At 38.8% G+C, this 12,500-nt stretch overlaps 1 protein-coding gene and 1 pseudogene across 2 annotated transcripts; one reads left to right on the top strand and one right to left on the bottom strand.

Moving 5' to 3' along the window:
- The window catches only part of LOC138013552 (uncharacterized), a 13,818-nt pseudogene extending 8,907 nt beyond the window's left edge, over positions 1-4,911 (bottom strand).
- Positions 4,912-5,103: 192 nt separating this feature from the next.
- Positions 5,104-10,096, top strand: LOC138059946 (uncharacterized). 2 transcript variants are annotated; one of them, XM_068905609.1, is made up of 4 exons: positions 5,104-5,300; positions 6,716-6,977; positions 8,290-8,437; positions 9,296-10,096. In XM_068905609.1, the coding sequence occupies exons 1-4, from the start codon at positions 5,192-5,194 to the stop codon at positions 9,689-9,691; spliced, it is 915 nt and encodes a 304-aa protein (XP_068761710.1). In that variant the 5' UTR covers positions 5,104-5,191; the 3' UTR covers positions 9,692-10,096. The 2 variants fall into 2 exon arrangements, with proteins under 2 accessions (XP_068761710.1, XP_068761711.1); XM_068905610.1 differs by having other exon boundaries at positions 8,293-8,437.
- The last annotated feature ends 2,404 nt before the right edge of the window (positions 10,097-12,500 follow it).

Below are 12,500 nucleotides of genomic sequence, written 5' to 3' on the forward strand. Positions count from 1 at the left end.
TTTGATTTCTAGTAACTACAAAGTGAAATGACTGAGCAACATATTGAATAAAGAGCTATTGCAAAACACTATTTTTCGAAACACTTGTGTTACTGTTAATAACTCTTTTAAATTGTTGGTAGTTGTCAAGTCATATTTTGTAATTCGTAAACTTTTTGGTTCATAAACATCAGTTACTCCATGTAATATATAAAGTTTACTTCATTGAAAATGCGCGCGTACGATTTCTGTTTACGAATTAAGTAGTATCAGAAAACGAACGAGTGAGCGCAGCGAACGAGTGAGTTTTCTGATACGAAACGAGTTAATAAAATTCATACAAATCATTTTCCATGCTGTAATGCCTTTACTTCATAGGTTTTGAGGTTTTTTTCGTGGCACTGTATGATATACAAATATATTTCGCACAATTGGAGTGGGGCGATGAAAGCAATAAACAATGGTTTAAAAGCGCCCAACCGACAATTTGTATAATAAAATTCACAACACTTACTGTGTTTCAGATTTTCCAAAGTAGTCCAAAGTGAAGAGTGTTTTTAGTTCGTCGCTTGTCAAAGCTACCGGCCCTTTAGGTTTATTTCCCTTTCCTTGCTTCTTTAGTTGTTTTTGTTTGGACTAAAAGAACCTCTCTGGTTTTCTCAAATACCAGGTCGTTTGTTATGCTTGGGGAATAGCTATCTCTTTTTCTTCAGTTGTCGTTCCAAGCTAGACACTAATCTTCGATGGATAGTATAGTTTATATTTTATACAAATGCCTTTATGAGCTAGACTCTTGTACTCACTATCTTGGAAATTATACGAAAACAACCTTAAGTATTTGGGATATTTCTTTTGGCGTTTATCCGTGTCCTTGGATAGTAAACTTATCTCGGTAGAAAAATAACTTTTCTTGTTCGAAAGTTCTAAAAAAATTGGTTTTCTTCTCATTTTTTTCACAAACCTGACCGACACTGGTTTTTTGTGTACTTTTTTTGATTCTGCAATATTTTTAATAAGAAAAACTGCCGATGGTTTTGGTATGCTTTTCCTTAAACCGCTCCCTGCTTACCGCTGTAGATTTCTGCATTTGGTTCACTCTCCTCATAGCCATGACAAATTACAAGACGACTACAATTATAGTATGCACACTTTGCCTACCCTAATCTGAATACAAGTTTTACTTGGTACCAGAACAACATTATGTGTACGTACGTTGGGGTTCTAGGCTCACTAGATTGCTGACTATTCAATGATTCCTTCACCATATTTTCGGTTTGTAAACTTCGTGTTTATTTTCTAATGCATACAGGCTTCAGACTACAACAGACAAGAAGCCCGTATCCCAAAACACGAACTGTAAGACATATTGCTGGCGAAAATGTGTGTAAAATATATCCTGTTTGAGTGCAGTCTTCTTCGATGAAAGACGGCTGTTTTCTTATTAAGCGAGTGAATTCTTAACAATTATTTACATAGAGACACGACTTACGATGATTCTGCGCGATTCTCATTTGTCTTTCTTGGTATTTGGGGAACAGAAAAATGTTATATTTCACTTTACCCTTTGTGCGAATGACACCAAAATTGAAGTTGACAGTTGCCTTCCTCAAATATCAAATCACAATCCAACGCTCATTCAATAAAACTATAAAAGCAAGGTGACACACGCTAACACCAACCCTGTGTGGCCAACACATCACGCATGCACACAATCATTTCACACGGTTAATTAGCAGCCATGGACAGCTGTTTCAGCCTCTTGGGCCTCATCAGCATGGCGTAGCTAACATTCTAAGGGGATGTGTTTAGCACCCCTTTAAGAGGCAGCTTCACATACCATACATGTGGTAAGCAATCACCGTTTTCCCTTCGTTTAATGTTTCTTTTTTTCCTCAATTTCATTTCAGTATTTCTCGTTTACTAGTGGTATTTCTACTGTAATCAATTGACAGGAGTAGCCACATGCGGTCATAGACTGCCTATTTCTTTTTAATCTTTTACATCATTTTATCAAATTTTCATTATTTTGATACAAATCCTGTGGCTGGCCCTTGTTCACTTTGCTAATTAGGTTAGATGTTTTTAAAGTCTTCATAGCTGTTAAGCTCTAGTTTTGGTAGACCGACCCGTTCCGAAAACGATCGATATCTTTTAAGCTGCGTCTACCGCGAATGGCGTGTGCCTTTGTATGTGAGGCGAGCGTACAAAGTATCATTCTTACCAATGTTTCTTCCCTGTATTTCTCGACGGTCATGTTCTCGTCCCCAGATTCCAGGGCCTCCACTAGGAACGCCTGGAAAAATGACCTCCCATTTTCCCACCAAATATGAAGACAATAAAGAACGGTTTGCATTTTTTAACCCTGGCTTCCGTTGAAAGCCCGAGTAAAAAACAAAAAATCAAAAAAAATATTAATAATAATCTGAAGATATGTCTCTTTTGGGGTTCCAGGAAGAGGCATTTTGCGTTGCCATGCAAACCCCGATCTCTCTGTCGTCTTTATTTCTCTATGAAATGAGATAATCAATCGCACAGTCGAACATTAATTCTTTGCGAGCTAGGCGTGTGCAACTTTTCTAAGTAGACGTTTAACGACAAATAGTCTTGAGCGCTAAATATCCTATACAAGGAGTTGCTATGGTATTATTTGCAGCATTGTGATGCTGTAGGCTTGTATCATGAGGCTGAAATGTAAGTAAAGACTAGCCTCTGAGAGAAAACAGAGGTAAGAGGTGGTTACATGCTGACTGAGACTCCAAACATGCCTCGTAACGAAGATGGCGGTTTACAAGTGAAGTTGTCTCTTTGGTCGTACTGTAGATGGTTTCCAGGACCTACCAATGCTATTTGCGCTGGTTTTGAGTGGTAAAAAATTCAATGGATGCCATAGTTTGCTGGTAGTATTAGGAGGCCCGCCCATAATTCTTTAAGGCATTAATAAGGCAACTTGAGATACGCAAGACTGGCTCCAATAAATGGCCAAAGCGTGGCCAGCGGAAAAAGTGAGAGAAAAATTCCCAGTCAGATACCAAGTTATGGCCTTGAGGTTTGCTTTAAATGTAGACTTTTGATTTTAGGGCAATGTTTTCGATTAATAAATTGACCACAAAAAAGTGTTATTTTTGGTGTTTTTCTTTGGCAAAAAGACTGGCACTTTGGGCTTTGTTGCGAAACGAATTGGGATATGCAGCGGAATTCGGCAATTGTAGTTAGTTTTTTTGCCTTTGATAATTGCAAAACACACCAGTGGGTGCTATTCACATATTCTCATGAAGTTGTGACAAAATTTAAACAAGAAAGAAATCATAAAAGCAAAAGCGGCATATTTTACGTGTATGCGTAACTGCGATGAAAAGGGCTAATTGATTTACCCTAAAATGCATTGCATGAGTACCGCACGTGACAGTTGAAGAATGCATTCGTAGCAAATGGCATGAAAAAATGGAACTCGTACTTGTACGCCATGTCGGCGCTAAAAGTTTACTTAACTTCAACATGCAAAAAGTGACGTGCTGTGCTAATTTCAGACCAATACATATGACATAAAAGAAAACTTTGTAACAGGAAGTTTTCTAATATTGCATCTACAATCACATTCCACTTGTGCATTTTTAATAATTCCTGCTTTTGACGAAATATCGTCAGTCACGCGGAACACAACGGAAAACTTGAAGTTATGTTTCTTCTACACAAATTGTGATATTGCCTCACGGTACGTATTGACAGTAAAATCACTGGAGCTGAAGTGGGACAGTCAAAATACCACCATTACTAGTACTCAAAAAATTCAGCTTATGATTTAGTCAGAAAAAGTAGGGTGATTTTTTTTCTTCTTTAATTTAACCTTTCTGTTCTTAGGCTAAGTTTAGCGCCCCTGTTCTTACTTAAAATAATGTCAATCTTTTTCTCAACGAATTTTAATGACCTCAGTCATGATGGCGCCTTTGTTTTTGTTTTATTTCCTTTTTACTGTTTCTTAGCTCTCCATTTCGAACGTTCGCCAATGACCTCAGTCATGATTGCGCCTCTGTTTTTGTTTTTTTTCCTTTTTACTATTTCTTAGCTCTCCATTTCGAACGCTCGCCAACTCTTTCTGAATCTAAATAATCATTAGCAACAACTCTTATAGCTTAAGTAGCTCATGGCAAGTCTATAATTGATAGGAGCGGTGTGCAATACAGGACGAGCGGAATGAAACGACTCAGATGCAGTGAGAAATAGTGGCCCGAGGGTTTTTTCACCGCATTTTCCCTTAAACCCTACCTCGTCTGAAATAGTAAAGGATAATACATTTTAAAACGTGGTTTGTGGATCTCATTAGAGTGATGCAAAACTGACCGGCTTAGACTTTGTGTGTTCATTGTAGAGACTAAAGTTATCAAGGTCCAAGTAACTCACTTGGCACCTGAGTGTAATGAAATCAATGCGGTTGTGGTTTGCCATTTGTGAATTGAAATTGGGAAAATAAAGAAAATGTTAAAATGCAATAATGGCTTTGTTGGGATTTAGCCATATCCCACTTTTCTTCTATAACCTAATCACTCAATAGTATTGGCTCGTTGCAGGATAAAAGATGCTCCAAGAAAAGTCCAAGTTCGAATTAAAAACGTTCAGGAGTGCTTGTAAATAAATTCGTGTTACCTCACCTCGTAATATTCAACAACCGAGAAGCTTGTTGGTATCAAAATAAGAATAAGAAAAGCCGCAATTCCAATAACAGCGATGACAACTTTTAGAGCTCCGCTTGCCATGTTGACTGCAACTGCTGCAAAATAACAAGGCACGCATGCCTAAAGTTAACAATACCGACCAATCATAATCACTTCCTTGTCTTCTTTGCATTTTTGAATTCACAAATAGAGCAAAAATACTCAAACAGGTGTTGAATACCAAGTATCGTTTGCGATTTTCTAGCATAAGGCTCAGCCTGAATTTCGTTGGATTGTGCACAGGCACCCTTAGCAAGAAAAGAAAATAACAAATTTCATAAGATCACCCTAAATCATCTGATAGTACAACGCACGTGTAATATGTCATTGATTGTCATTAAGTAGTTTCCCTTGAGGTTACGCAGGCTTCTAATTAAAAAACATGTATAATACATGTGAATATTGTGAACGCAATTGCATGTGCGTTGACAGGTTACTTCATTACCAGTACAGTTCAAACTCTCGTACTTTGTTAGTCGCTAGTTTCCCTTTGAAATTGGACGATGGATTGTGGTAGCAAAACTGCGTTTGCCTGTTTGGTTTTGGCAGCCATAATCGTCTTTATCGGTGCAATGGTAGGAACATCTCTAAAGAAGCTGAGCACAGAGGAAGGTAAATAAATTGCCTTACACCTGATGAAGCAACTGTGCATGCGCTTGATTGATGTGTAACTGACTGTGAATTTACCAACGGCACGCTTCACTTTCATCGAGGTTTAGTCCTCTTCTTCAAAAACTTAGGTTCAAATAAACTTCCTTCAGAGCATAAATTATAAAAACAAGCTGCCGTGTTTGTGTTTCGCAGATGAACTTTTTTATTATACTATTGTATGTCCGATATGTAAGTACAGTTTGAAACATTCATATTGTTCATCATAGTACATGGTAACAGATTTAGAATAAGCCAAACACAGCATGTCCATGTTCGAGAAATCATTACACCCATGTCCTTCATTTAACTGAATACATTAAACAAATGAGCGGTAGCTATTTTCGAACTTCCATGTTTTTCGAAGACATCGAGCTTTTTGTGTGTTTCAATTCTGTCACTTGAGTGTACTTAACCCTACGTCACGTCACTTGGAAAATTTTGTGAACTTTACAATTGATATAAATAGCGAAGATACCTACTGATATGATTGGAATTTCAATTATTATATGTTAGAAAGGCAAATTTTTCGATCATACCGCGACATCTCAGTTGTTCTGTGTTCTGTTGTTCGAAAGCAACCAGAGTATACAGAGCAACTTCGGTCAACCTCATAAAAATAAGACGAATGCTTTTGAAGGACGAAGCAAATAACGATAAGTACTTTATTTATTGAATGATGTGAAAATAAGTGGCGTGTGTTTCCGACTCAACCTAACTGGGTATATGGATCATGATTATTGACTTACGAGAATATTCTTTTGAAAACGAATACGGCTTCAAATTAAATGTAAAATGGAGAGCAGAGAAATTGTCAACTTGCCTTTCAGTTGAATTTTGTTTCTGCTTTTGCCGCTTCTTTGACAATGCAAAGTTTATTTTCACCGATTTCACAATGGGAATACAAGGAATATTCCGTTAAAGTATATTCTTTTTGGACCCATTCCCTTTTCAGTATTATCGGAATAGTGGTCTGATCACAATGCTTCCCGTACCAGCATAAAGGAAATGAACAGCACATTGTTTACTCGGAATATTTGGAATATGCATGCGTTCTCGAGAAAATCGTGCGTGGACTCTCAAGACGGTTCCAGACTATCACGTGCTCTTGTTCTCAGGCCACTCGCGCGAAAAGTATTAGGTTTTCCAAATGCCCACTTGTTGGGAAAACCTTATTCCACTTAGTTGCCGGGATACTGCTAAAATCGAATAGGAATAAGAAGAAGACTTCCAAGGAATGCACCCCGAGTTTGTTAAGAGCCTTAGCTGCGAAGGAATCGACGTGGGTGGGCAGCCTTTATTCTGGAGTACCTCCAGCTGATGGCTTTCAATGAATACGTAATATTTGAAAACCGAGTTGAATCTTTTTTATTTTGCAGTGGGGATAGCGTACAATATTCATCAGAAGAAGCTTGCGACCGAAGTGAAGAGAGAGGGTCTCCACCCCGGCCCCCCTGGATACCACTTTATTATCTTTCCAAGTGTTTTCCAGAGTATTAGTTATGTTGATGTCGAGTGTCTTAACAAGGAAGGCATCGAAATCGAACTAATCGTACATCTGCAGTATCGCGCGAGACCGGCTCAACTGCGAGAGATAATTCTCCAGTTTAAGGATAAGGAGGACTACTTGAAAGTGTTGATGTAAGTGCAAAATCATTACGGGTTTTTTAACTCTTCTAGGGTTAAGTATTTTTCTTTTATAGGCTTTATGGCGGTTCTCGAATGCATTTTTCTCCTCAGTTTTTTTTCCTTAAACTTTAGATAGTTTTGGACCTTTTCTGGCATATTTTGTAATTCTTGCGCGTTTGTATGCGGTAATTTAGCATCGAGTTTCCGTGAAACGGGAAAGGTGAAACGGCAGGCTGTTGCTTGTCATAAAGGCATGAAAATTATCTTGTAAATTTTCTTTCTCGTTTTAGAAGTGGCGCGACATTTGTAGATAACGGGCAAAAAAAAAGAAGCTAAAATCAGACCAGTTTCTTTGATTTTTGGCAAAACGCAAAATTCAGTTTTACGTTTGCCGTCTGCCGTAAACGCAAAGCTAAATCCATCTAATATTTCTGTATCAATAGTAAAGACTTGATTGATTGATTAATTGATTGTTGATTGGTTGATATTTAGACTATCCCAAAATTATTGTAGCCAAGGATCTCCAGATCTAGGGTCATTGCCAAACCTACAATGGTTTCGGACGGTCGGTTTCTTGTTAAACATTTAACAAGAAATATGTCGGTATCCAACAAGAATTTTGTCACTTTACGAACTTTCATTCTTAATAATGAATGATGCTGGACACATCGAAACGTCAAGTAACGTTAGTTGTAATATTTCAATAATGGTTTGCCTCTCGTTTGGACAAGTCTCATTATAGCTAATTAATTAAACTCCTTTCTTGGGAACGTTGGTGTTGTCTTAACCCTCCAGGGAACGGGAGTGGGACATGACCATATTATGATTAGATCATTGCCTGAGCTAGTAGGTGGTAAAACGATTCCCCGATTGTGCATTGGTAAGTCATACGATGAAATTTAACGAGCAAATGAAAAAGATCAGACCTAAAAGTGGTCGCGGTCGCTTACGACAGGTTTCAAAAATAGTGATTTGATAATCAAACAGCAAAAAATATCATCTCACGAACCACATTTACACTGTTGGTCAACCACAATTAGGGGAAGACGTTCGGTAGTTTGGAAAACTGGTAGCTTACGAGAGGAGGTCGCAAAGGGAGGTTCGACTGTGTATTCCACGGGTCTTAATTAATGAAATGTGTAATTCGAGGCTTACGGGCATAAGCAATGAAAAGAATAAGTTCTGAATCTCCAATAAAGGGGTTTGTATTTGGAGAACGGTAAATGCATTTTTCGGGGAAAGTTTTTACTGTCTATTCACTGATAAACAAGAACAATGTTAGCAAGTGCTTGACGTCATCTTTATTATGTCTTGGTAATTTCAGTAGTGTTGGAGAGTCTGCAATCCACGACGCTTGCAGTGCATTTAACACCACTCAGCTCCAGTCACAACGAGCTTCGTTTCAAGACCTTGTTCGCACGATTCTCGGACGGAGGTTTAACTCTTTATGGGCAGATGTAACGGATCTGCAGGTAATCAAAGGATAAAAGAAAATAGAAAGTATTCTCAAGTTAAACTTGAGAGAAGTATTGAAAACAATTTAATATGCTTTCGCAACCGATCCATGCGCACCCATTCATTAATCCATGGCTGTACAGTCCTCATTGTCTTTAATAGATCATTCGGAGACTCAACGAAAATGACCATGCTTCTAATGGAGAAGCACAGCCGATCCAGCTAGCACAAGTTTGTACTGCGTGATAAGCGAAGAACCAAGGACCTTTTCCCTCCCCCTCTCCCCACCGTAGTGCCGGGGTTTTGTTATATCGCGAAATTCCACTGTACCAATAGTCAAATGACCATGTAAACCGTTAAACTTAAATCAAATCATAGTTTGTCTAGGTAGACGATAGAGTCGTAGATTGTTTATTGGACTGTATCTTTGCCAGAATATTCCATTAGATTCTGCAAGATTCCGAAAGGCTCACACTTGAAGTAACATAACAATAACAATATGGCTGCTTGAAGGAAAACGCGTAAACACTTCCCCAGAAACACTTGCAAAGTCGCGCCCAGATAGTAGCTGACCATCTCCGATTCATGGTATAAAGTCGACGTTTGTTTTCTTTATATGAAAACGGACATTTATATGTTTCAAAGAACAAAACTTGATTTCCTTTCCTACCTTAAGATGAACGATTTTTGATGAAGTAGTTGAACAAAAAAATAATTAGTTCAACAATTCCACTGGGTATTGTTCCGAAAGTCAAAAGACAATTGCCTTGCTACAAAATCAATGTACGAAATCAGTGATAACATGGCCGAAAATAGGGTAACTTAATTCGGCTGGAAAATGACCTTCTGACGATAAATCGGATTTCTTCTTTCAGGTTCAAAACATCAAACGCCCTGATTCATATGAGAAGGTTGTTAGGCAGAAAGAAGCAGCCAAAGAAAACATTAAGATAGCGGAAAACGAGCGCCCGCGACTGTTGGTAGAGGCGCGGACTGAAAGAGAAGAGGCCATTACGCAGGCGAAGATTACTATTCAACGCGCTGAATCGGAAGCAAGAGTGACTCTGTCCAAAGCAAATGCTGAGGCAGACAGCATCAAGGCAGCTTTTGATGCAGAGGCCGCTGCTTTCCTGAAACTCAAGAACGAAACGCTAAATGACAGTGTGGCTGGCCTCCTGTCGTATCTCGGCGTGCGACTAATCGCTGAAAGTAACAGTACCGTTAATGTAGCGATTAATGCACCAGCCAAGACCAAGTACACATACGTTTAATCTGCAAGTTCTGTTCCGTGTCAGCTGCTGAAGAGATCTACAAAACGCTATATTCTTAAACATCCGAACTCGTTTTTAGCTCTTCTCTCCGCATGAATCCCCTCCGTCCATATTTTCCTCAGTCACCGCAAAAGATTGACTTAAACGCTTAATTTGTTAAGTGAAAGTATTTTAAGTGCTGGTAAAAGCACTTTAGACAAGTTTGTGTTATGCTTTACTTCTCTGAGGTGGAGTTAGATAATTTGGGTTTATTACCTGAAAGCTTTTATAGCTTTTATAAACGTAATTGCACATCAGGCCTAACCGCCAATTTAGTGAAAAAAAAAAAAAAACAAAAAAAAAAGAAAACACTTACGAGCTTGGTTATAAAAAGCAAATCATTAAAAAAATGGTGACAGTCCTTCATCCTTTGCCTTGTCCAAATCTTTGTCCATGGGAGAACCAGACATGCAAGTTATGACATATTTCTAACCTGCGAGCCGGAAGCTAGAGTCTCTTGATCCCCTGAGGGAGCTTGTTCACAGGCTAAAGCTTCAGCTTTAAATCTTATTCTCAGTATTAATTACATGACAGCAGTTTACACGATAACAAGTCTCACAGCTGAAGTTGTGATAAATTTGGGAAAAGCTTTCCGAAAAATACCTCGACATGCATGTTAGACATCTGTCGACGCTCATGATTGAGATGGAAATAGATTGTTTGTATTGAAAACATAAAAAGCACGCCACACCTCTCTTCGGTCATATAATTATACACAGGCAACCAAATAATTTGAGATCACTTCCAACACCCTCGCTTGATCTCACGTAACTCTAATAATTTATGTGTATTATAAAGTGCTAAATTAAAGGTAAAATCTACCGTAATAACTACAATCTATTGGCATGTACACTTAAATAAGCCTACTGTAAATACCAATAGTTACAAGCTTGCAATAGAACGTGAACGCTTAACCAAAGATATAACTGTTAAACTTACGAAGCTTAAACTTTGTCGTCGGTTTAGTCATTACATCAGCTACCATGTCGGTAGTGGGGCCAATATTTGATCACTACTTTACCGGCATCTTGCACTGTGCGACTAAAATGATAACGATAGTGCCCTGATTATGCTCAAAATCACTACAGGCTCACAGACACACACTTCACCGATATTATTCATAAACTGAGTAAGGTACGGGCCCTCCTGCGCTTCCGCTGCGACGGCAATAGACTCTGCCTCGTAAGATGACAGAGCTACGGTAGGTTGTTTTCTGGATTTCCAGGATATAAGCGGTACTCATTGGTACTACGTCGATCATCTGTCGATGAATCGCAGTCAGCATCGCTGTATCCTGTGAGAGTTAAAGTGTCCAGCACCCCAAAATATTTTTTTTGCTTAAATGAATCTTTGCACCTGTTCGAGATTTTTTCCTTTTTCTAACAAATCCTGCCATTTCATAGCCTTCGAAATTTGCGAAAATCCAAGCATCTTTTGTTCACGACCGAGTCAGAAGGGGAGTGGGTCTATTCCTGTTTTCACGACACAATCTACTTTGCATGCATTTTTACAAAGAGTTAATCAAGAGTTCTTGGCTTGGCTTGAGGTGTGATGATTCCCTTGTTTGCATCGTCGATCGGTGATTCATTCGTTCTTTCCATTGTTTTAAACACGGTTTCCGTCGATAATTAAAAGGGTTTTTTTTTAATAATCTCCGAATTGTAATTTCAGATTACGTGCGCATAATATACAACAATCGTTCGCGGTTTTACTTGACAGTCTTACCTTATCCATGCTTTCTAAATTAACATCAGTGTTTGCTATTTTCCCATCTTCCGTGCATGCTGCTTTCAAGGTTTGCTCCTAAATATTGACACTTATAAACAACTTGGTTTCGTATATACAGCTTTACTCTGATTGGCTGTTCGTAATTGGACTTAAATTGGGCGGCATTTACAATGCACAGTTTTCGTGCAGGCGGTATTTCACAGCCCCCTTCCCCATTCTCAATGCAGCTTATGTCTCTCATGCCAACAATATCGCCAGCTACGCAGGCGAATTAAATTCACCTGGACTGACAATGAAGTCCAACTACTTTAAAAGTAACCAATGAATACACAGTCAGTAAAACGGCCGAGGATCCAGTCCAGATTAGATGTAGTGATGTAGTGATATTTTGGATCGCCTAAAGAAAAAGATAGATCATTCAACAGGCTCGGGAAAGGCTTTTCTTGACAAGAGAGAGAAGAAACCTCCAAACAGGGTCTTACCAACAAGCTGAAATCGATAAGGTTAAAGTATAGACAAGCTGTTCATAAAGGGAAACGGAGTGGACATGGACGTGTGGTGTTAATATACTTTGAACATTGTGAAGGTATTTGGGGAGGATCCCCGGCAACGCAGCAACTTGCAGCTGGCCTTGAAAGTACAGATATTGGCAAATGGTGATGATCGAAGAGAAACGACCTCCTCAACAAACCCATCAGTCTCCTATACCTTTAGATGCCGATACTACTTCTGATACTTCGAGTCAGTAAGGGTATGTATCAAATGATGAGTCAGTAACTGAAGGAGAGTCGGCGAGTGTGACGCAAACGCGAAATATGCTTAACAGCAAGCTCAATAACTACAACAAGGGAAGTTAAAGGCGTCTGCAAAAGGTCGAATCCGGAACCGGCTCCTGAAATGGAACCGGATCCGGAACCGGAACCGGATACGGAATAAGAAGAAGAAATGTCGATAACATCCAGTTGTTTTATTTCAGCTAAAAAAAATGAATGTTATATTACACCAAAATTGATCTTTTCAGTTATTGTTGTGACAGCAAAGT

Source organism: Montipora capricornis, chromosome 8 (genome assembly GCF_036669925.1).
Source record: "Montipora capricornis isolate CH-2021 chromosome 8, ASM3666992v2, whole genome shotgun sequence".
Taxonomy (NCBI): domain Eukaryota; kingdom Metazoa; phylum Cnidaria; class Anthozoa; order Scleractinia; family Acroporidae; genus Montipora; species Montipora capricornis.

Excerpts from the sequence above, each read along its gene's own strand:
- LOC138059946 (XM_068905609.1), top strand. The coding sequence starts at position 5,192 with ATGGATTGTGGTAGCAAAACTGCGTTTGCCTGTTTGGTTTTGGCAGCC. Across the intron at positions 5,301-6,715 it reads GAAGCTGAGCACAGAGGAAG|TGGGGATAGCGTACAATATT; the intron begins GTAAATAAATTG and ends TTTATTTTGCAG. Across the intron at positions 8,438-9,295 it reads CAGATGTAACGGATCTGCAG|GTTCAAAACATCAAACGCCC; the intron begins GTAATCAAAGGA and ends TTCTTCTTTCAG.